At 44.7% G+C, this 25654-nt stretch overlaps 1 protein-coding gene across 1 annotated transcript in view; it reads right to left on the bottom strand.

The window, feature by feature from the left end:
• Positions 1-25654, bottom strand: part of LOC129697178 (exostosin-1-like) — a 321873-nt gene that overhangs the window by 111853 nt on the left and 184366 nt on the right. The window contains 1 exon segment of the mRNA XM_055635487.1: positions 22830-22937. Within this exon segment, the coding sequence (XP_055491462.1) occupies positions 22830-22937 (108 nt within the window).

Below are 25654 nucleotides of genomic sequence, written 5' to 3'. Positions count from 1 at the left end.
CCTCTATCAAGTCCCCCCTTAACCTTCTTCGCTCCAAAGAATAAAGACCTATCTTGATCAACCTTTTCTCTGTAACTTTGGTGCTGAAACCCAGGCAACATTCTAGTAAATCTCCTCTGTACTCTCTCTATTTTGTAGACATATTTGCTATAATTTGGCGACCAGAATTGTACACCATATTCCAGAATTTTCCTCACGAATGCCATGTACAATTTTAACATTACATCCCAACTTCTATACTCAATGCTCTGATTTATAAAGGCCAGCACACCAAAAGCTTTCTTTACCACCCTATCTACATGAGATTCCACCTTCAGGGAACTATGCACATTTATTCCTAGATCCCTCTGTTCAACTGCATTCCTCAATTCGCTACCATTTACCATGTACGTCCTATTTTGATTTGTCCTGCCAAGATGTAGCACCTCACACTTATCAGCATTAAACTCCATCTGCCATCTTTCAGCCCACTCTTCCAAATGTAGAGTTTGAAAATCTACTTCATTATCCACAACACCACCTATCTTAGTATCATCTGCATACTTACTAATCCAATTTACCACACCATCATCCAGATCATTGATGTATATGACAAACAACAGTGGACCCAACACAGATCCCTGAGGCACCCCACTAGTCACCGGCCTCCAACCTGACAAACAGTTATCCACCATTACTCTCTGGTATCTCCCATTCAGCCATTGTTGAATCCATCTTGCTACTCCACTATTAATACCCAACAATTGAACCTTCTTACCCAACCTTCCATGTGGAACCTTGTCAAAGGCCTTACTGAAGTCCATATACAAAAACATCCACCGCTTTACCCTCATCAATTTCCCCAGTAACCTCTTCAAAAAATTCAAGAAGATTAGTCAAACATGACCTTCCAGGCACAAATCCATGTTGACTGTTCCTAATCAGACCCTGTTTATCCAGATGATTATATATATTATCTCTAAGTATCCTTTCCATTAATTTGCCCACCACTGACGTCAAACTAACGGGTCTACAATTGCCAGGTTTACTCTTAGAACCCTTTTTAAACAATGAAACAACATGTGCAGTACGCCAATCCTCCGGCATCATTCCCGTTTCTAATGACATTTGAAATATTTCTGTCATAGCCCCTGCTATTTCTACACTAACTTCCCTCAATGTCCTAGGGAATATCCTCTCAGGACCTGGAGACTTATCCACTTTTATATTTTTCAAAAGTGTCAGTACTTCCTCTTCTTTGATCCTCATAGTTTCCATAGCTACCCTACTTGTTTCCCTTACCTCACAAAATTAAATATCCTTCTCCTTGGTGAATACCGAAGAAAATAAATTGTTCAATATCTCCCCCATCTCTTTTGGCTCTGCAGATAGCTGTCCACTCTGACTCTCTAATGGACCAATGTTGTCCCTCGTTATCCTTTTGCTATTAATATAGCTGTAGAAACCATTTGGATTTACTTTCACCTTACTTGCCAAAGCAACCTCATATCTTCTTTTAGCTTTTCTAATTTCTTTCTTAAGATTCTTTTACATTCTTTATACTCCTCAAGCACCTCATTTACTCCATGCTGCCTATAATTATTGTAGATCTCTCTCTTTTTCCGAACCAAGTGTTCAATTTCCCTTGAAAACCATGGCTCTTTCCAATTATTACTCTTTCCTTTCAACCGAACAGGGACATAAAGATTCTGTACTCTTAAAATGTCACCTTTAAATGTCCTCCATTTCTCTACTACATTCTTCCCATAAAACAAAATGTCCCAATTCACTCCTTTTAAATCCTTTCGCATCTCCTCAAAGTTAGCCTTTCTCCAATCAAAAATCTCAACCCTTGGTCCAGTACTGACCTTCTCCATAATTATATTGAAACTAATGGTATTGTGATCACTGGACCCGAAGTGCTCCCCAACACATACCTCTGTCAACTGACCTGTCTCATTTCCTAACAGGAGGTCCAGCACTGCCCCTTCTCTAGTAGGTACCTCTATGTATTGTTGCAAAAAACTATCCTGCACGCATTTTACAAACTCCAAACCATCCAGCCCTTTTACAGAATGTGTTTCCCAGTCTATGTATGGAAAATTGAAATCTCCCACAATCACTACCTTGTGCTTACTACTAATATCTGCTATCTCCTCACATATTTGCTCTTCCAATTATCGCTCCTCATTTGGCGGACTATAATACATAGAAACATAGAAATTAGGTGCAGGAGTAGGCCATTCGGCCCTTCGAGCCTGCACCGCCATTCAATATGATCATGGCTGATCATCCAACTCAGTATCCCGTACCTGCCTTCTCTTCATACCCTCTGATCCCCTTGGCCACAAGGGCCACATCTAACTCTCTCTTAAATATAGCCAATGAACTGGCCTCAACTACCCTCTGTGGCAGAGAGTTCCAGAGATTCACCACTCTCTGTGTGAAAAAAGTTCTCCTCATCTCGGTTTTAAAGGATTTCCCCCTTATCCTTAAGTTGTGACCCCTGTGACCCCTTGTCCTGGATCCTTAAGCTGTGACCCCTTGTCCTGGATCCTTAAGCTGTGACCCCTTGTCCTGGACATCCCTATAAGTGTTGCTACACCTTTCCCATTTCTCATTTCCACCCAAATACCCTCCCTAGACGAGCCCTCTAATCTATCCTGCCAAAGCACTGCTGTAATATCTTCCCTGATAAGCAATGCAACATCTCCACCTCTTGCCCCCTCTAAGGATCAAATACACAGCACTAGATGTTAAAAGTCCCTTGTGCCAATAGGTGGGGAGCATTTCACGACATCCGTTGATTGTTGAGAGTGGTAGACGCTCAACATCGGTGGGGGGCGGGGGGGTGATACACATATCTTGGCCTGTGTAACCTTCAGGACAGTTGAGCACAGGACACATCATCAGTAGTGTACTATTCTATCACACCAGAAGCAACGAAATCCTGGAATATTTAGTTTCCAATCACAGCCATCCTGCAACCATGTTTCACTAATTGCCACAACATCATACTTCCAGGTGTCAATCCAGGCTCTAAGCTCATCCACCTTTCTTACAATGCTCCTAGCATTAAAATATACACATTTAAGAAACCCACCACCTGTTATTCTCTGTTTATTATCTTTTTCTTCTTTCTCCCCTACATGTTGGGTAGGCAGTGATTTGTTTCTGGTGCTTTGTGCTTTGAAGTATGCAGTGCTTTGTTTCTGAAGAAACTAACCATGTTTTTGTCAGCCATTACACACTACAGAATCATGCTAAGGTCATATATAGGTCAAGTACTTTATTCTATATTTTCTTTCTTTAGAAAGTGATATAACAAATTGGAAAAAGCCAAAATGGCAGAGGGTGAAATCTCCTGTCATTGCCTCAGTGTGTCTTGGAAGAGCATCACAACAGTTCCAAGATAGCATTTAGAAAAAAGGCAGGTTGTAGCAGCACCTGCTGGTGCCTTGGAGTAGTCAAACCCTCGGATTGGCTACTCCAGTCACGTGGGCGTGTGGAACGGGTTTTGGGCGCTTTCTGTCATTTTCATTCATTCGAGCGCCACATTTGTGGATGCAACATCATTTATTTAGCTGTCTGATAGTCTTGCGTTGTTCTTTGATACTGTTCGTAATAAACATCATGGAACCATCATGGACTATCGGTCTCGACTCCGCTAAACTGGTGACCCCGACGTGCCCAATCATTATTGGACACCGACAATGCAAGCCTGACGCTCAACAAAATGCTGTCGGCCTCAAGCTGCTGGTGTTCTGGGCCGAACAGCCACAGGTGTGGTTCGCCCACGTGGAGGCACAATTCCACCTCCGTAACATAGTGGCGGACAACACGAAGTACTTCCACATCATCAGAGCATTCACGCAGGAGATGGTTTCACAGTTGTTGCCTTTCTTGCAAGACCCGCTGGCACTCGCTAAGTACCAGGGCCTCAAGGCTCTCCTCCTTCGCACGTTCGGGCTCAGCCACCGAGACCGCGCCGTCCGCCTCCTGCACATGGACGGGTTGGGCGATCGCAAGCCGTCCATGATAATGGCAGAAATGCTTGCCCTAATGGACGGCCACCATCCGTGCCTGCTTTTTGAACAGGCCTTCTTGGAGCAGATGCCGGATGACGTCCACCTCGTGCTTGCTGGCGCTGATTTCGCCGACCCCATACAGCTCGCTGAAAGGGCCGACGAACTCTGGCTGGCGAAGCAACAAGATGGCGGCGCTATGAACCGGGTTTATGCAACAGCATGCCATTCACCTCGACGAGACTGAGGCGACGCTCCACCCACGGTTTCCACTGTAGAGCCACAGCAGCGCACCGGGGACCAGCTGTGGGGCACTGGGGCTCGACGCTGCCGTCAACCCTGCGCGTTTCAACCGCCTGCCCATACAACCGCCTCTAGGTCTGCAACCATCTCTCCGGCAGAAGCTTCCTCGTCGACTCCGGAGCTATGGTCAGTATCCTCCCGCTGACCGGACGCGACACCCGTGCTGGTAAGTGGGGCCCAATGCTCACGGCCCTAAATAGGAGCACCATCCGTATTTATGCCATGCGGACCTTCTCGCTCCGTACGTGTGGACGTTCATCGTGGCCGACGTTGCACAGCCGCTCCTGGGTGCCCACTTCCTGCGGGCGTTCTCCCTCATAGTTGATGTGCGGGGCGGGCGCATGATTCCACAATTGGCCCTTGGCCCCGTGGTTCCGTGACTCCCGCCCCCACCCAGAGTGCAGCTCAGCGCCGTCGTCTAAGGTCCCTACGCCTCCCTCCTCACCGATTTCCCTGAGCTCCTCACTCCCCGTTTCAACATAGCAGCCCCCAAACTAGGGATTGTACATCACATCCCCACCATGGTCTCTCCGATACACGCCCGGGCGCGCCGCCTTTCACCAGACAAGATGCTCATCGCCTGGGTCGAGTTCTAGCTAATGGAGGACATGGGGATCGTCCGGCACTCGGACAGCCCGTGGGCAGCCCCTCTACACATGGTCCCCAAAGCATCTGGGGGGTGGAGACCATGTGGGGATTATCGGAATCTGAATGCCATGACAACGGCAGACTGCTACCCGGTGCCCAACATCCAAGACTTTTTTGCCCATCTCGAGGGTGCTGCTTTCTTCTCGAAAGTCGACCTCGTCCGGGGCTATAATTAGATTCCTGTTTACCTGGACGACATCCTGAAAACTGTGACGATCATCTCGTTCAGCTTGTTCGAGTGGCTATGTATGCCCTTTGGATTAAAGAACGCCGCACAGGCATTCCAAAGGCTTATGGACAAGGTCGGGAGGGGTCTGTCATTTGTGTTCATCTACCTGGATGACATCCTGGTCGCAAGCCCCACCCAGGAAGAGCACATCGTGCACCTGCGGACCTTCTTACAGCACCTCCTCGACCACGGCCTCATAATCAACCTCGCTAAGTGCCCGTTCGACCTCCGTTCCATCTCCTTTCTGGAGCACATCGTCACACCTCAAGGCACTGTCCTGCTACCCTCAAAGATCGAGGCCATTCGAGTTTCCACGTCCGCGCACAGTAAAGGGGTTGCAGGAGTTTGTCGGCATGGTGAATCTTTATCACTGTTTCTTGCTGGCAGCTGCCAACATCATGCGCCCCTGTTCCAGTGCCTCGTGGGCAAGCCGTGGGAGCTCGAATGGTCCTCGGAGGCAGACGCGGCATTCGAGGGCGCTAAGGCGACCCTGGCCAACGCAACCATGTTGGTTCACCCGCGGGCCTCAGCCTCAACGGCTCTCACCATGGACGCCTCGATTGTGGCTGTGGGTGGCGTCCTGGAGCAGCTCGTCAACGGCCACTGGCAGCCGCAGGCTGTTTTTAGCCGTCAACTGCGCTCCCCCAAGCGCAACTACAGCGCCTTCGATTGAGAGCTCCTGGCGTTGTACCTGGCCATCAGGCACTTTAGATATTTCCTCGAGGGTCGTGTATTCACTGCCCTTACAAACCACAAACCCTTTGCCTTGGGTAAGGTCCGACCTGTGGTCCGCCCACCAGTACCGGCACCTCACTTACGTATCGGAGTTCACCACGGACATCCAGCACATCGCGGGCAAGCTAAACACTGTTGCTGACGCCTTGTCCCGCCCCGCCCTCCCGTCCATTTCGGCCTTAGACCAGGCCGTGGACTACGACGAGCTGGCAAAAACATTTTACGAGGTGGCCGGAGGCTATCCCGCTCTCGAACACCTCCGCCATGGCCTGCGCTCGGGCCATGGTGGCCAACTGGATTGCCCGGTTCGGAGTTCCGTCCGATATCTCCACTAACCGGGCGGCCCAGTTCACCTCTGCCTTATGGTCTTCCCTGGCTCAACTCTACGGGGCGCGCTTACACCATACCACCGCCTACCACCCGCAGGCCAACGGGCTGGTGGAACGTTTTCACCACCACCTTAAGTCGGCGTTGAAGGCCCGGCTCAAGGGTCCGGACTGAGTGGATCAGTTACCGTGGGTGCTCCTCGGTATTCGCACTTCCCCCAAAGAGGACTTGGCTGCTTCCTCCACCGAGCTGGTGTATGGCTCGGCCCTGCGGGTGCATGGGGATTTTCTCCCTACCATTCCTAACGGCAATTCTTCTTGATTGCAATGACTGGACACTGTTCTTATGCGAGGTTTAACCTCACTCAAGTTTAGAGACTGCTAAGACATTGCGGAAATGTAAAGGTACGTATTTGGCACTGATGGGAAACTAACAGTGGGTCATGACTTCAAGTGAAAATGCTGAAAGTGCTCAGTAGGTCAAGCAGCATGAACAGGGACAGAAACAGTGACAAAATTTGAACCAAGGACCCTAATGACCCTCCATTACATGGAAAAATGTGCAAAATACATGTTCATTTGCAGAGAGAGGAGCAGTAGAAAGAACAGATGGAATGCGTGTGAAATGGTGCAGATAAAAGTTGTCATGGCAATCATCGTAAAAGCTGGCAGTTAGAGACAAACAACTAATTGAACCAAAGTGCAGGAATACAAATACATGAATGGGTGGATAGATAGATAGAATCATGGATAGATAGAGATAGAGAATATATACCAGATTGGCTACTTTCAACATACCCAGATGAAATTATGAAAGGTGAGAAGCTCATCAACCATCTCCTGTTAGACATTGTTGAAACAATACAGGTACCAAAGAGAAACAAATCAGATTGGGAGTGTTAGGCAGATAATTCAATTTATTGTCCTGTAGAAAAGGCAAATATGCTCTTGCATTGTGTTTCTCTAATCTCAGGGAGACTACTTCATGAGGACAGAATACTAACACTAAGTTGGAAGAAGTGGAAAAATTGCTATTTCACCTGTAAGGAGTATGTGTGCCAATAGACAATAGACAATAGGTGCAGGAGTAGGCCATTCAGCCCATCTAGCCATTCAATGTGCTCATGGCTGAACATCCCCAATCAGTACCCCGTTCCTGCCTTCTCCCCATATCCCCTGACTCCACTATCTTTAAGAACCCTATCTAGCTCTCTCTTGAAAGTATCCAGAGAACCGGCCTCCACCGCCCTCTGAGGCAGAGAATTCCACAGACTCGCAACACTCTGTGAGAAAAAGTGTTTCCTTGTCTTCGTTCTAAATGGCTTACCTCACATTTATCCACATTAAACTTCATCTGCCATGCATCTGCCCACTCCCCCAACCTGTCCAGGTCACCTTGCATTCTCACAGCATCCTCCTCACAGTTCACACTGCCACCCAGTTTTGTGTCATCTGCAAATTTGCTAATGTTACTTTGAATCCCTTCATCTAAATCATTGATTTATATTGTAAATAGCTGCAGTCCCAGCACCGAGCCTTGCGGTACCCCACTAGTCACTGTCTGCCATTCTGAAAGAGACCCATTAATCCGTACTCTTTGTTTCCTGTCTGCCAACCAATTTTCTATCCATGTCAGCACTCTACCCCCAATACCATGTGCCCTAATTTTGCCCACTAATCTCCTACATGGGACCTTATCAAATGCTTTCTGAAAGTCCAGGTACACTACATCCACTGGCTGTCCCTTGTCCATTTTCCTAGTTACATCCTCAAAAAGTTCCAGAAGATTAGTCAAGCATGATTTCCCCTTTGTAAATCCATGCTGACTTGGACCGATCCTGTTACTGCTATCCAAATGTGCCGCTATTTCATCTTTTATGATTGACTCCAGCATCTTCCCCACCACCGATGTCAGGCTAACTGGTCTATAATTCCCTTTTTTCTCTCTCCCGCCATTCTTAAAAAGTGGGATAACATTAGCTACCATCCAATCCACAGGAATTGATCCTGAATCTATAGAACATTACAAAATGATCACCAATGCATCCACAATTTCTAGAGCCACTTCCTTAATTACCCTGGGATGCAGACCATCAGGCCCTGGGGATTTATCAGCCTTCAGTCCCATCAGTCTACCTAACACCAATTCCTGCCTAATGTTGATTATCTTCAGTTCCTCCATAACCCCAGAACCTCTGGCCACTAGTACATCAGTAGGATCCAAAGTACCTGTTCAACTCATCTACCATTTCCTTGTTCCCCATTCACCTTTTTCAGTCTTCAAGGGTCCAACTTTGGTCTTAACTAATTTTTTCCTCTTCAAATACCTAAAGAAGTGTTTACTATCCTCCTTTATATTCTTCTCTAGCTTACCTTCATACCTCATCTTTTCTCCCCGTATTACCTTTTTAGTTATCATCTGTTGCTCATTACCCAATCCTCTTGCTTCCCACTCATCTTTGCTACGTTGTACTTCTTCTCTTTTATTTTGATACTGTCCCTGACTTCCATTGTCCAATGATGATGGGAAGGGAATCGGTTAAAGGGTAGGTGATGCTTCGCCAGTGATTGTATGGAAAATGTGTTGTGAGAATGGGAGTGTTTGGTGGGTGTAATGTCTTCTGTATGACCCTGTTGTGACGCATAAATTATGAATACACGTCCGACATCTTGTAAGAAGAGTTTATTTTCAACAACTAACAGAAACTTCTAGAAGGTCACTTGACCTCAGTCACGAGGCACAGCTTCTACTCTTGGCCTCAAGGGCTGCTGGCATTTACATTACACTTACATTACACCTCCCCCTTCAAATCTATTTACATTACATCTCCCCCTTCCACATTGGGGTCACAATTTTTCCAATACTAATAAATTTAACCTTTAATCAATTTAATGTGGATAACAAACTATTTTCAATACTAATATTCATGACAAATTCAACCTTTACATCTCCCCCTCCGGAAGTGGGGGCGCTGCCCTAGCAGCTGTGGCTCGCCTGCAGTCCATTTGTTTTTTCTTTTTTTTTTTGTTTTCTTTAGTCCTGTTTTAATTAATTTTAGTTTATTAGGTTGTGTATGTGTGTGGGGGGGGGAGAAACATGTTTTTGGTCTCTTCCTTCAGGGGGATGTGACCTTTTCTTGTCGTATCCCCCATTTCCGTCTCCGTCTGCGCTGAGGCCTAATGGCGGAGCTGGCGGCCTCCAACTGGGACCGACCTCGAGGCTCCGGAGGCAGAGCCAGCCAGGACTTACCAACGCGAGGCTGGACGACTATGGGGCTGTGGTGGCGTTACGGCGGCGGCGACGCGACTTCGGGGCTGTGGCGGAGTTACCTGCACTACAGGCTTTACCTGGGCTTACTCTCCGCCTCGTTTTGGACACTTGCTCCCTGGGAGGCAGACTCCCCGTTGAAATAAAAACTTTTGTTGCTCTTTCGATTTCTGTTGCTGGCATGTAGTTCACCTTAACTTTTACTTCTTTGCATTTGATAGTGTCTTTAAACTGTTGCTCGGGTCATGCTGCGCGCTCCGCAGGGCTCCTTTTAAGTTCTCGAACATGGCGGTGGCGGCGGTCGTTACCGCTGCGCAGATGCAGGACAGCACGGTCGGATAGAGGACGCGGCGGCCGTTACTCCCTCTGGGAGAGGCCATCTATGGAGACCTGCGATTCCTCTGACGATTCCTCTGGCCATCACGGAAGGCGACCTTCTCTCCGTCTCCCACACCTGATCGTCTGTCAGGCTTACGGGTGGGCTTCCCCTTGCGGAAGCCACGATCGGCCGGCCCTCCGAACTGAGCTTTTAGACCTGTTGGGGAGAGCTGTGGGACTTGGTGGAGGCTCGTGAGGCTCTGGGCCCTCCGCTGCTTTCAAGGCGAGGCGAGGCCGTGCACTTACTCTTTGGACTGCCACACCTGTGTTTCTTGCTCTTCTTCTTGCTTCTTTCTTATTGCTCTTTCACTCCGAGTTTACTTTTTCTTTTTCTTCTTTTTTGGCTTGCAGTCGCTCATTCTTCTTCTTCTTGCATGGAAGGTGGTCCCGGTGGCTTGAGTCCCTCCATTTTTTTACTCTGACACCATGTAATGTCCTCTGTATGACCCTGTTGTGACTAACACAATGAATACACGTCCGACATCTTGTAAGAAGAGATTATTTCCAACAACTAACAGAAACTTCTAGAAGGTCACTTGACCTCAGTCACGAGGCACAACTTCTACTCTTGGCTTCAAGGGGCGCTGGCATTTACATTACACCTACATTACAGTGGGGAATATAATGGATGATCTGTTGAGCTGGTGGGGTGGACAAGGGAACTCAATATGTCGTCTAGCTGGAAGGGTGAAGGTGAGAGCAGAAGTACAAGAAATAGAGGAGATGTGATTAAGTGTCTTGAGCAAGGCCATGTTTGAAAATAAAGGAAAATATCTTAAAGGCACTGGTATAGAAAGTCTTGACAACACAACAGCGAATGGAGAAGGGAATTGAATTCTCACAGGAAATTAGTGGGAGGAGGGAGTAGGTGTGGTCAAGATAGCTGTGGGAGTCCATGGGCTTTTGTTTTATATTTACAGCATCTTCAGTATTCTGCCCAAAGTTAGCGATGGATGGCAAACCTCGATGATCTTGAGGAGAGAAATTAAATTGACTAATTTTATGTGTAACCAACTCTTCAATTAAAATGAGTCAATGTGATTTTCGACAATGTGATTCCATCAAATTGAATAAAATGTGGATAAATACATTCCCTGGTTTATCAATAAAAACCAAATGGCAGCTATTAGAGTGTTTGACTCTGAATGAGAGTGCTACCTAGCCCAGTCAACATGGAATTGATGTAAAGATTTTGAAAACAATTAGAGCAAATTTATTTCATGGAACAAGAATGATCAGTTGTACTTGATTGGTGACTGAAGTTAAATAGTTAAATGAATTTTCCTTATTCTTCTCATTTGGATTTGGTGAAGGAGGGGGTGGTGTGGGGGGGGGGGGGGGGTGGGGGGGGGGGGATGGTGTAGGGGAGAGGGGGTGGTTTTTTTGGGGGAGGGGGTGGTGGTGTGGGGGGAGGGGTGGTCAGTGGTACGGTCAGTCAGAGAGGTACTGAAGATACTATCATATATGAAGGTAGACGTCGCTAGGGCCTGATCAGATATATCAGAGGACATTGTGGGAGCCCTGGTTGAAATTTACGAGTTGTCTTTAAATACAGGAGAGGTGCCGGAAGACTGGAGGGTGGCCATTCAGTCCTTAGAGCCAACACTACCATTCAATGTGATCAGGACTGATCATCCAAAATCAGTACCCCGTTCCTGCCTTCTCCCCATATCCTTTGATTCTGTTAGCCCTAAGAGCTATATCTAACCCTCTCTTGAAAACCTCCAGTGAATTGGCCTGCACTGCCTTCTGTGGCAGAGAATGTTGTGCTTCAATTCAAGAAGGGCTGCAGGGAAAATGCTGAGAACTATAGGCCAGTGAGCCTATCATCTGCAGTTGGAAAGTAACAGGAGTATTCTGAGGGATAGGATATACAGGCATTTAGATGAACAAGGGGTGATTAGGGATAGTCAGCATGGGTTGTACGTTGGAGGTCGTGTCTCACAAATCTGATTGAGTGTTTTGAAGATGTGACCAAAAAAGTCGATGAGGGCAGAGCTGTAGATGTTGTATATGTGGACTTCAGTGAAGCATTTGACAATGTTGTACATGGTAGGTTAGTCTGGAAGGTTAGATCTCATGCAATCCAAGGATAGCTGAATGGATAGCAAATTGGCTCCATGGAAGGAAGCAGAGGGTGATGATGGAAGGTTGCTTCTCGGACTGGAGGCCTGTGACTAGTGGTGTTCCCCAGGGTTCGGTGCTGGGCCTTTTTGTCATCTATATCAATGCTTTGGATGAGAACATAAAGGGCAAGATTAGCAAGGTTAAATTACCGAGCAACTGGGAGATCAGGTAGGTTAAGGCGGACTGAGCGGAGGTGTTCAGAGAAACGATCGCCGAGCCTGCACTTGGTCTCGCCGATGTATAGAAGTTGACACCTGGAACAGTTAATACAGTAGATGAGGTTGGAGGAGGCGCAAGTGAACCTCTGCCTCACCTGAAAAGACTGTTGGGGTCCTTGGATGGAGTCGAGGGGGAGGTAAAGTGACAGGTTTTTCATTTCCTGCAGTTGCAGAGGAAAGTACCTGGGGAGGGGGTGGGGGTGGTTTCGGTGGGAAGGGACGAGTTGACCAGGGAGTTGCAGAAGGAACGGTCTCTGCGGAAAGCAGAAAGGGGTGGAGATGGGAAGATGTGGCCAGTAGTAGGATCCCGTTGGAGGTGGCAAAAGTGTTGGAGGATTATATGCTGTATGCGACTGCTGATGGGGTGGAAGGGACTCTGTCCTTATTGCGAATGAGGGGGAGGGGGAGCAAGAGTGGAGCTACAGGATATCCTAGTGAGAGCCTCGTCTATAATGGAAGAGGGGAACCCCCGTTTCCTAAAGAATGACGACATCTCCGATGATCTAGTATGGAAAATCTTATCCTGGGTGCAGATGCGGCATAGACAGAAGAATTGGGAGTAGTGGATAGAGTCTTTACAGGAAGCAGGGTGGGAAGAGGTGTATTCTAGATAGCTATGGGAGTCAGTAGGTTTGTAGTAGATGTCGATCTGTCTCCTGTGATGGAGATGGTGAGATCCAGAAATGGTAGGGAGATGTCGGAGATGGTCCAAGTGAATTTGAATGCCGGATGGAAATTAGTTGTGAAGTTTATTCAAGAACCTGATGGATGCAGGAAAGAAGCGGTATATGATTTCAGGTTTCTGTACCTCCTGCCTAATGGTAGCAGCTAGAAGAGGGCATGGCCTGGATGGTGGGGATCCTTGATGATAGATGTTGCCTTGAGGCAGCAACTCAGATATATATGCCCATGATGTACTGGGTTGAGCCCACCACTCTCTTTAGCCTCTTGCATTCTTGTGTGTTGGAATTGCTGCAACCTGTCGGAGCAAACAGTCAAGATGCATTCTAAAGTGTATCTGTAGAGGTTTGTTGCAATATTCAGTAACATGTTGACATTTTTAAAACTTTAAGAAAGTAGATGCGTTGCATGGGCTCTTTGTGATTACATTTATGTGCTGAGTCCAGGACAGTTTGTCCAAGATGTCTTGATAAAGGACATGGACAATTACTGATGGGAATGGAACATGGGGTCGAGGTTATGGTCAGATCAGCTGTGATCTTATCCAATAGAGGAGCAGGCACAAGAGGCTGAGAACTATACTCTTGTTTGAATTTTGATGTTCAAATGTTTTTTTTGGTATAGCTGCTTGTCGATTCTAATGATTTTCAAATGACAATTTTCAATAAATACTAGAAAAATGCAGACCTGCTGTTGGCCTTTCATCATGTTGCAGATTTTCTGAAGCAACTTACGATCTATGGTACAGTTAGTTGTACAACTGTAAGAGTTACAATACTGTACCAATAAGAGTAAAAGAAACTGGAACTATGGATTGGCATTCTTTGAAATCCATCCATAGAAAATTGGGCGAGATTCGGCACCTGCTGGCTGATTCAGAAACCAGCTTGTTCCAGGATGAATTGTTCCTTCAAAATGGGCAAGAACTTATTCATACTGAGGAGCTTATAAATTTCATAGAGATGACAAAGCAATGAAATTAGTTGAAAGCTTTGGTCCCTACCCGTCTTCAAAAGCATGAAAATGCATGCTCACCTCTACATAATCAGTGTGCCCTTTATCTTTTTGCAGAAAATGCAATGCCTCGAGACTAAGTCTGATTGGGGATGATCAGCCATGATCACATTGAATGGCGTTGCTGGCTCAAAGGGCCGAATGGCCTACCCCTGCACTATTGTCTATTGTCTCTTGTTCCTGGGTCAAATGCTTCATTTGATCTTTGGGTGTGGATGTTACCCAAGGCTGTGACCTTACAGTCTTCATACTCCAGAGGCATTGTTCTCTGCCTTTTCAAACTTGTCATGCATAAGATCTGAGTTTTTTATTACATAGGTTTCAAACCATAATTACTGCTTAGTAAGATCAGGCCCTAAAAAACTAATTTAGTGTAGATGGATTATAATTTAATCTAATACATTTTCAAGATATAATGGATTACAAAATAAAATGAATACCATTAGCACAACCTAAATCATATGGGTATGAAATCTCACAATAACTCATTGCACAAAGTGTGTTTTCTCGATCTTTGTATGCTGTAAGAACACCATAAGATTGGCTAAAAACAGGCTTGATAGCTTCACAGAGACTACGCCCAGCAGCAACCGTAGTCAGTAAAGTATACATTTATGCCAGAGATCGTTACATCCATTGACCTTTCAAGAGAGACCTAGATAAGGCTCTTAAAAATAGCGGAGTCAGGGGATATGGGGAGAAGGCAGGAACTGGGCAATGATTGGGGATGGTCAGCCATGATCACATTGAATGGCGGTACTGGCTCGAAGGGCCGAATGGCCTACTCCTGCACCTATTGTCTATTGACCTCAATTCATTTCAATATCATGATTTTCCTGGTGTTCAGCAGAATACTATGCAAAATTCAGTTATTTGCTGTTGACATTTGGGCCTCAGCCATTCAAAGTCTGTGTTAGTCACACTTAGGTCAGGTTTGCACCTGCAGGTGATATTATTGTTTCTGATGCTGGTAGAAGATGGGGAATGGGGTGTTCCAAAAGCAGATATTATTACTAAGAACAGGTGGGATTTCTGCAATTTGGCAAGTTTATTATTGTAAAAGAATGCATATCAGGGCAAGAGAGAGTTATGCAGATTCGTGTAGGGGGACAATAATCTATATTACTAAAACTCTGTTCTTGACCGCTTTTGGCCTTCTGTGCTGCGATTTCCCAGAGAACGCCACCACCTACGGCCGTCATTTTTGGCCACCTCGCTCAGAGCCGCCCTCCGCCGCATGTGTGCCGAGGATTTTTCCCGTCGATAAAAAAATAACAGATATATGAATGTTTTTACAAAATTCCCCATTCTCTCTGCTGCCCCTGCTGGAGGGAGGGGGAGGGACTATAAAACCAGGAAGTGGTGTGCCTCAATCAGTCTCTGCAAGTGGTGTGCCTCAATCAGAGCTCTGAATAACACTGAACAAATGTCTCCACAGCTGTGAGTACCCATAATGTGGTTTGAAATGAAAATATGGTTAGTTTGAGGAAAAAAGCACTGCCTGCAAATGGTTGTTTGGGTTGAAGTAAAAAGGCACCCTCTCTCTCTCTCTCCCATCCTCTCTCTCCCCATCTCTCTCTCTCCCTATCCCTCTCTCTCTCTCTTTCTCTCTCTCTCTCTCCCCTGTCTCTCTCCCTTTCTCTCTCTCTCTCCCCCCTTTCTCTCTCTCACTCCCCCTCTCCTCTCCCCCCTCTCTCTCCCCTCTCCTCCCTCCCTCTTCTCCCTCCTCTCCTCCTCTCATCTCTCCCCCTCCCCTCTCTCTCTCCCCCCCCCTCCCCCCCCCACCCTCCTCCTCCTCCCCCACCTGCTCTCCCCTCCCCCTCTCTCCCCCCCCCTCCTCCTCTCTCTCCTTCCCTCCTCCTCTCTCCTCCTCCTCTCCCCACCCCCCTCTCTCTGCCCCCCTCTCTCCCTCCTCCTCTCTCCCCCTCCCTTCCCTCTGACCTCTCTCTCTCCCCTTCCCCCCTCCCCCCCCCCCTCCCTCCCCCTCTCCCTCCTCTCCCCCTCCTCTAAACCCCCCTCCCCTCCACACACCCCCTACCCCCTTCCCTCCACCCTCCCTCCCCCTCCCCCCCTCCCTCTCTCCTCCCCCCCCCCCCTCCCCCCCCCCCCCCCCCCCCTCGCCCTCCCCCCCCCTCCCCCTCCCCCCCCCTCTTCTCCCCCTCTCTCCTCCCCCCTCCCCCTCTCTCTCCCCCCCTCTCTCTCCCCCCTCCATCCCCTCCCCCACCCTCCCCTAAACCCCCTCCCCTCCACACCCCCTACCCTCTTCCTTCCACCCTCCCTCCCTCCCCCTCCCCCCTCCCCCACCTCTCCCCCTCACCCCCCTCTCAGCACCCCCTCTCTCTCCCCCCTCACTCTCACACCCTCTCCTCCCCTCCTCCCCCACCTTTACCCCCTCACCCACCCTCCCTCTTCTCCTTCTCTCCCACCCCCATCCCTCTTGCCCCTCTCTCAGTGTCTCTGTCTCTGTCTCTCTCTCTGCCCCTTCTCTACTCGGCCCTCACTCTCTCCCCCCCTCTCCCCCCTCTAGATGTGACTGCAAGTTGGGGGCTATGCGTTAGTAGATAGGGTGGTTATGGGGTAAAAGGAGCAAATTAATAATATTAATATAATATCAAGGGGGGTAATTAGCGTGAGTGTGTGGGGGTGGGGGGGATAGTTAGTGTGTGTGACGCTGCATGCCGCCTCTCTCCCCCCCCCCCCCACAACCGCACGGGGGGGAACAGACCCAACGGGTCTGCACTTGGTCTAGTAAAGATTAAAATTCACTAGACCAAGTGCAGACCCATTGCTCCCCCCAACACAATGCGAGGAGGTGGATTAATGTCAGCGAGTGGGGCTAAAGCTTATCGTTAAAGACAGCAAAGTCAGAATGTTCTGGAAGAGCAGTTGTGGAGCTGTGCTCCCCTCACATGGGACCGGGAGCAGTAATAGTTTTCTTTAAAAGTCCAAGTGTTTTAAAATAAATGTTAATCTATATTTTTTTTAAATACAAGTTGTAAAATAAATGTTAATGAATGAAATGGCCAAGTCTTTTTTGAAGCAGCAGTCTAATTAAAGTGTGAAATCTCGATTAATCAATACAATCGGCAAGTCTTTTTTTAATAAATGTCAATCAATGCAATCGTCAAGTCTTTTTTCAATAAATGTTAATCAAAGCAATCTCCAAGTTTTTTTTCAAGCAGCAATCAAATTAAAGTGTAAAATCGCGAATTAATAATCAAAAAGCAACCCGTTTAAAATTAAAAAGAGCTTTTTTTTAATCCAACTGGTTTAAAATAAAAGTTAATCAATGCAATAGGGAATTATTTAAAAAAATGCAAGTATTCTTTTATTTTTGAAGCAACAGTCTAATTAAAGTGTGAAATCTCGATTAATCAATACAATCGCCAAGTCTTTTTTCAATAAATGTTAATCAATGCAATCTCCAAGTAATTTTTCAAGCAGCTGTTGAAAAATAGTTAACGCAATAGGGAATTATTTTTAAAAATGCAAGTATTGGGTTTTTTTTTTGAAGCATCAGTGTAATTAAAGTGTGAAATCTCGATTAGTGAATACAATCGGTAATTATGTTTTTAATAAATGTTAATCAATGCAATCATCAAGTCTCTTTTCAACAAATGTTAACCAATGCAATCTCCAAGTTTTTTTCAAGCAGCAGTCAAATTAAAGTGTAAAATCGCGAAGTAATAATCAAAAAGCAACCTGTTTAAAATAAAATGGAGGTCTTTTTTGAAATCCAACTGGTTTAAAATAAAAGTTAATCAATGCAATAGGGAATTATTTAAAAAATGCAAGTATTATGTTTTTTGAAATGAAACTTGTTACAATAAAAGTTAATCAATGCAACAGCGAATTAGTTTAAAAAATTGAAGTATTATTGAAAGAATTGCGCAACTTTAAAATTGAACTAGGTAAAGAAATAAGTTAAAAAAAAATAAAAGCTTATCGTTAAAAAGAGCGAAGTCAGAGGAGTCTGTGAAGTCAGTGAAGTCAGAATGAAGCAGTCGGCTCTGAACTGGATCTTCACCCGACTGTCTTGGGAGTGTGTTTGAAGAACGGTGTGGAAGAGCGGTTGGAAGAGTCACCAATGGCGAAGTTGTTTATAAAATGCAAGTGTTTTAAAATGTGTAAACTGCCGTTGGAGCGCAGGTGCGCCCCTCCCGTCCGGGGTGACCCGTCGTGCTTTACGAACTGCCATTGGGGCGCTGGAGCGCCCTTCCCTCCCGGAGTGAGGGAATGCATTGTGATGTCATTCGGATTTTTTTTCCCAAAATGGTTGTTTTTGGGGATGTTTTTAAGGATGTCCCATTATGATGTCATTGTGGCAGTCAGCAGCCAGCTTGAGAGCCCATTGTGATTGGTGCTCTGTGAGAGCCATTATGACATCATCACTGTGAGAAGGCTGGAAGCTGTCTGTGAGAAGGTGGTTTTGGTTGTTTTAAAAATTTCGACAATTAATAACCGGAAATATAGGTGGAAATGTGACGGGAAGATGTTTATCACCACCAGGGCAAAGATGTGAGTGGGATGTGTGAAAATGGGAAGGCTGTGGCCTAGTGTTTGGAAGATAGGAAAACCAGATTGACACAAAAACAAACAATAGGAAGACTTTTAGTATTATAGAGATTAGGCAGAGTCCTCACATGGACTGCAGACTACTCCAAAGACTGTCTCAAGGATATGTTGAACTGTTCTTCATTCCAGTGAGGACTCAGGATGTGGTAACAACTGCTGGAGGGAGACTCATAAATTGATGGGCATCCTCAGAGGAAGCTTAACTGCAAATCTTCCTCTGCTAAATCTGCTTCCTTATGCAATTGCAGCCATTCCCACAGAGACCATGCAGTAGGAGATTCAAAAATATCCTTCGATTTTTGTAGCCCTTTGAGCAATATAAGATTGAAGTCTTGCTACATACAATTGGAGACAGATGGGTTTTTGGTAATTTGTTGAAGTTGGGGTTGAGTGAGTTTGATGGGTGATGCGTGGTAGAGCAAATCTCAAAATTGGCCGAATTGTGCAAGGCACAGATTATATGCAGTTTATTAATGGCATTAAAAATCCCAAAAGCCAATTCAATTAATAATTGTAAATTATTAAGATATTTGGAAGATTTTATTTAGTGTAAAGCAGACTCTGATAATAAGCTGTTTCGTTTACTAAGACAGAATAACAGAATAATAATTGGGATGAATTAGACTGATTTATATTTTTTGGATTTGCAGCTCAAGAATGATAATGTTTTAAGTGTTGGGGCATAATGTTGGTCAGCTACAAATTAAATTCAATAAATTAATCAATAAGAATCTGAACAATGGTGATAAAGATTCATATATTGCACAGTTTTGGATGGGTAGAGTCTGGAATGCTTTTACAGTCAGTGGCAAGGTTCCTTAATCAAACATGGAAGAGTGCTATGGAGCAAACACGCTTGCAAACAAGCAGAAGGACACTAAGATGCATAACCGAGTTATGTGGTAGAAAGTGAAATATGCGGTAGGGAGTAACAAAGATAATTGATGGTGGCCAATGCATTGGCTGGCCATTTGGTTTGGCCTACTAGGGTGAACAATTGAAGAAAACAGTAGTGTGGGCTGAAGACCTTGTTGTATCTTATTGGCTCGAGTATAGTCCCATAGAGGTTTGAGAAGGAAATACAGAGACACTGGTTGAAAGAAAACTACTTACTTCTCAAGCTAATTTCTAACCTGCTTCACTGATCATTACTTACAGGTTTGGGTTTTCCGAGTGGCACAGTAAGGAAACAGTGTCCTCCAAAGGTGGGCCAACACTGAATGCCCAATCAACCTGATTTTCTCCCATGATGTCTCACTCTGTCTTTTAATCAAATAATGATTAGGTGGAACCTGATATATTTCACCAGATCAAGCTGGAAATGGTGCACACTTGGAGTTTGTTTCTCACCAGATGACCAATGTTGCCCATAACTTTAGAGAAATACAGTGTGGAAACAGGCCCTTCAGCCCACCGGGCCCACGACGACCAGCGATCCCTGCACACTAACACCAACCTACACACACTAGGGACATTTTTTACATTTATCAAGCCAATTAACCTACAAACCTGTACGTCTTTGGCGTGTAGGAGGAAACCGAGGATCTCGGAGAAAACCCATGCAGGTCATGGGGAAAATGTACAAATTCCGTATAGACAGCACCCGTAGTCGGGATCGAACCCAGGTCTCCGGCACGGCATTTGTTGTAAGGCAACAACTCTAGCTGCGCCACTGTGCCACTGTACCTTGTCCATTCTGCAAGGTAGAGTGTTCAGCAAGTTACTACTAGATTGCCAATAATGATCTTTTAATAGTTTATGGTATCAGCAGGCCTTTTCATTGTTTCCAATTGTCTCTGATGATCAATACCATTTCGATAAATGGAAAAACATTTAAATAATGACAAAAAATAATAAATTACTTTAAAACTTGCATGATTTAAGACATTAATTAAAACAATACTTAAAAACAATCAAATTACTTAACTTAATTTAACTTTTTTTGGAAAGGCTGACAACCCCATTGAAATGCTAGATCCATCAGCAATTTCTGATGTAAAACTGAGTGGTTAGATATGGCACATCTGACTTTCAGCTAATTATGTTACAACATCATCATATGACCATCAGCATGATCTGCACATCAGCTCTGCAGTGGTTGGCACATAATTCCATGATATATTGATGTGTGCACCTGGTGCTACTGTACAGAACTGTCAGCTAGCCATTAGGTGATCTGTCCTGTTATATATAATGATGAGAGCTCTCCTCCAAACTGTCAACTATTGGCCCAACTAGTGGAACAATTGACAATGTATATTTTCTCTCCATCTTGCACCACAGAGGACCTGGATTTAATTTCAATGGTTAAATTCAAATGTATTTGGATTTTAATATAGTATGGATACATATAAAATGCACATTTTCACTCAATTGCATTTCGAACATCATACATTGCTCAATGGAAATTACTGTGTCACTTTAAAAGAAGCACACAGGACAAGAAAAAATCAGAATTAGAATATTTGCAATTTCTCAAGCTTCACATGAGGTTTCATTGTATTAAAAGAATACATCATCAGGTAAACTCCTGGAGGTATACGATTATTCCCGAAGCGTATACTCTGAAATACATGGTGTAATATTCATTTTCTCATGAACAACATATCCTAATCCTAAAATGAACAGTAGAGCAATCAGGTTACTTGCAAATGACAATGTGGATCTTTAAGACATAAAAATTCCTGTTGGTTCTGATGAAATTTGTGGATTTTTTCTGATTTGGGAGAACTGAGCGAACTAGTGATGTGAGGTTGTGTATGAGCTACTTATATACTTGTGGAAAGACACGACATGCCATTGGTCCACTATGCCTGCACTGTTACATTGCAATTGTCATATGCACAAGTACGTTAAGAACATTAAATATAACGTTAAAACTAAGGTACCTTCTGGGTTATTTTATCAATTGCCTTCAAAAGATACACTTTAGTTTCACACCTTCCTTTTTGGTGCAGAAAGGACACAAAATGCAGGAGTAACTCAGCACCCCTGGAGAACATGAATAGAAGACATTTTGATCCGGGACCCTTCTTTAGACTGATTGCAGGGGTAGGGGGTAAGAAAGCTAGAAAAGTGGAGGGGCGGGGCAAAGCATGGCGATCACAGGCGAACACACGCCTGCATTCACCTGTGATTTGCCATGCTTTGTCCTGCCCCTCCACTCTCTTTCTCCACTAGCTTTCTTTCACTGCACCCCTGCAATCAGTCCGAAGAAGGGTCCTGACCCAAAACATCACTTATCCATAGTCTCCAGGGATGCTGCCTGATATGTCTGAAGAACGGTCTCAACCCAAAGAGTCTGAAGAAGGGTCTCGACCCGAAACGCCACCCATTCCTTCTCTCCAGAGATGCTGCCCATCCTGCTGAGTTACTCCAGCATTTTGTGTCTATGCTGCCTGACCTGTGGAGTTACTCCAGCAATTTGTGTCTCTCCATGGTATAACATTAGCAGTTCCTTGTTTCTACTTCTTTTTGATATAATGGTTACTTTCCATTTTCTCAATTATTACCATCAATTTTAAATACCTCTATTAATATCATTCACTATTAAATATGTCCATTAAATTTCCCCTAAACCTTGCACTTAATCCATGGAAATGTATCCCTGATGTCTTTCTCAAAATGAATGATCCCCAAAAAATGAACCAGTTTCTCTGCTGAGGAACTGGTTCATTTTTTGGGGATCATTCATTTTCATTGCATACGTTCAGGGTTTCTTCAATTTCTTTACAGAAGAACAGCTTGAAGCAGATTCTCTTCACTTTCTCGAGTTTGGTGTGAGAGGTGCAGCTCCAACAAGATCAATGAACTGATCTTTTCCTTCTCCCTTAATTTCCTCAGAACTAGTTCCCACAGTTCCTATCTGTCCGTCTATGCCAAAGCCTTCTCCTGATGCCAAGTTGGTTGTCCCCTAGTAATTTATAAAGCTCAACATTATTTCCTTACATCTGTCATATAAAATGTTGGTCTCCCATTTTATTTCTGTTTTTAAATAGCTTATCTTTTTTTTTCCAACATTTTTTTAGCAAATTTTTTCAGTTTGCTGAATGTATAGGGAATAATCTTAACCCAAACATTTGATCAGGCAACCAAAATAATATACAGTATGAAGTGTTTTGGTCACCACTGACTCACTCTCTCTTGCCAGTAGGTTAGATTAAAACATTCTCTAGGTTGCTTGTGGTTCAAATAAATCATTGAAAAATGTCACTAAACCTTATGAAATTCAGTTCCCATATGTAATTGTAAACAAATTATTCAACTGTAGAGTCAATGTTCACGGTTTACAAAAAAAAACAGAGATGGGATATAATATGTTACCTGAAGAAGAAGCCTCTCATCCCCAATAATTGCTGCTTTATTCCAATCTATGATCTCTGAAAATGGCAACTCCCATCCATTACTCAGTAATACGGGGATACATGCAGCCTGAAACAAAGGATGTTGAAATTTACAATAATGTTCTTTAAATTATAGCAATAAATAATCACAACAGATCTCAAAGATAGGACTAGTTAATTTACTTAAAGCTTTATTGCATGGTTCAGTAACGGTCAGAATTATTAAGCTGTAAGTGAAATGGGCCAATGCACAGGGCATGGAATTTTACTTTAAGCAATAATCATACATTTCATCGAGAGCTTATTGTTCAAACTTAAGAAGATTGAAGGCACAAGAACTACAGACACTGGAATCTTGATCAAAATACTAAGTGCTACAGGAACGCAGCAGGCCAAAGCATCTGTGGAGGGAATGGACAGATGACCTTCAGGTCTGGATCCTTCTTCAGACTTCAGAGGATTGAACATTGATGCAAACGTCTGATAGAAAGGGGAAGACCTTAATGATTAGATTGATTACCCTATAAACATCGAAGCCAAATAACTAAAAGGGAAAGGAAAAGTGAGTTATGATGGAGGAAAATTAGGAAGAAGTAAGTTTGGGAATATACTGTAAATAAAATAATACTGAGGGATTCAAAGGAAAAGGGTGGTGGGAGATGCCATGGATATTGGATTGAATTTGTAAGCTGGTATTTTCATACAGAAAATATCAATTTTATGCATTAAAAAAGTTACTGTTAATTGGGTGTATTTAACTTTAGAAGAGATAGTGTGCATTGAATTAATGGAACAAGATGAGACAAATAGTTAAATGACTATAATCTAATAAATCTCAATTTCAATATTTGGATAAAAAAAGATTTTATCATACACTCCTTCCATTATTAGAAACTGGCCAACGCACTTTGCCACTAAGGTGAGTTTCTATGTGGAGGCTGTAGAAATAAAGTTCAGCTTTGTTTCAGGACGAGAGAAATTTAAAGAATAATCTTAACAACTAAAACAAAAACAAGAATTGTATAAAATTGTGTAAATGTAAAAGGCATTAAAAAGAAAACTGCAAAGAACAGCAAAATGAATAGGGGCAGAAATGCTGCTTTGGATTCATTTTCCCTTTTTCTTGAACTCATAGATGTCACCAAAAGGATCAAAAATCTATTGCCAGTACAAGGTTGATCCAGAAGGTTAAGATGCATGGGATTAAAAGTGATTTAGAAGTCTGGATTACAGATAGAATAAGCGGGTGGTGGTGTTGTATGGCTTACTGTCCAGACAGTGATTCCCCCTCTACTCTCAAGCTCTGTGCCGAACAACTGGCACCGGTCTACACAGACATTTTCAACCAGTCCCTACAAACTGGTACGGTCCCTGCCTGCTTCAAAGTCTCCACTATTGTCCCTGTACCCCAAAAGGCAAGGATTACTGGTCTTAATGACTACAGGCCTGTCGCACTGACCTCATGAAGCACCTTGAAAGGCTGGTGCTCGCCTAGCTGAAAAATATCACAGACCCCCTGCTGGACCTTCTGCAGTTTGCATATCGGGCCAATAGATCTGTGGATGACGCAGTCAACCTGGGCCTGGAATTTATCCTCCAGCACCTAGACCGCCAGGGGAACAAGGTGCTGGAGGATTTTGTTTGTTGATTTTAGCTTTGCATTCAACACCATTGTGCCAGAGCTACTACACTCCAAACTTTCCAAGTTGACTGTGCATGAACCCTTTTGTCGGTGGATCACCAGCTTCCCATGTGAGGCTGGGAAAGCACATCTCAGACCCGCTGACCCTCAGCATAGGAGCACCACAAGGCTGCGTACTCTCCCCTCTCCTCTACTCTCTCTACACCAATGACTGACTACTCTGTCAAGCTTCTCAAGTTTGCGGATGACACAACCCTGATTGGACTGATCCAGGATGGGGAGGAATCTGTCTACAGACAAGAAGTGACACAGCTGGCGTCCTGGTGCTATCACAATAACCTGGAGCTCAATGCTCTTAAGACAATGGAATTGATTGTAGATTTTAGGAGAGCTCCCCCTCCCCTCACCCCACTCACCATCACCAACACCACAGTTACATCTGTGGAGTCTTTTAAGTTATTGGGAACAATCATCTCCAAGGACCTTAAATGGGGGGGCCACCATCGACTCCATAGTCAAAAAGGCACAACAGATGATGTACTTCCTGCGGCAGTTGAGGAAGCACAATCTGCCACAGGCAATGATGGTCCAATTCTACCGGCCATTGTAAAGCATATCCTCACCTTCTCCATCATGGTCTGGTTTGGCTCAGCCACCAAGCATGATATCTGGAGGCTGCAACGAATCGTCCGATCAGCTGAGAAGGTTATTGGCTACAACCTTCCCTCCATTGACGAACAGTACACTGCAAGGGCCAGGAAGCGAGCGGGTGAGATCATCTCTGACCCCTCTCACCCTGGCCACAAACTCTTTGAAGCACTTCCCTCTTGAAGGTGACTCCAGACTGTCAAAGCTGCCACAGCCAGACATAAAAACAATTTTTTATCCACGAGTTGTTGCTCTACTCAATAACCAAAAATCTGTAGCCTCCTTTTGCTCTGGTATTTTATTTAATTCACATGTTTAATCGATAATATTTTATTATTAATGTTTAAGGTTTTATATGTCATTCCTAACTGTCACTGTATGTTATGTTGTTACTTGCGGGCGGAGCACCAAAGCAAATTCCTTGTATGTGAATACTCGGCCAATCTTCTTCTTCTTCTTGCATATGGCGTTCACAGCCTAAAGTTGTCGGACAACATGTTCTATTTGATCTTATT

Source organism: Leucoraja erinacea, chromosome 5, assembly GCF_028641065.1.
Source record: "Leucoraja erinacea ecotype New England chromosome 5, Leri_hhj_1, whole genome shotgun sequence".
Taxonomy (NCBI): domain Eukaryota; kingdom Metazoa; phylum Chordata; class Chondrichthyes; order Rajiformes; family Rajidae; genus Leucoraja; species Leucoraja erinaceus.
Note: the sequence above shows the minus strand (reverse complement) of the source record. Positions and strands in the feature narration are given on the sequence as shown.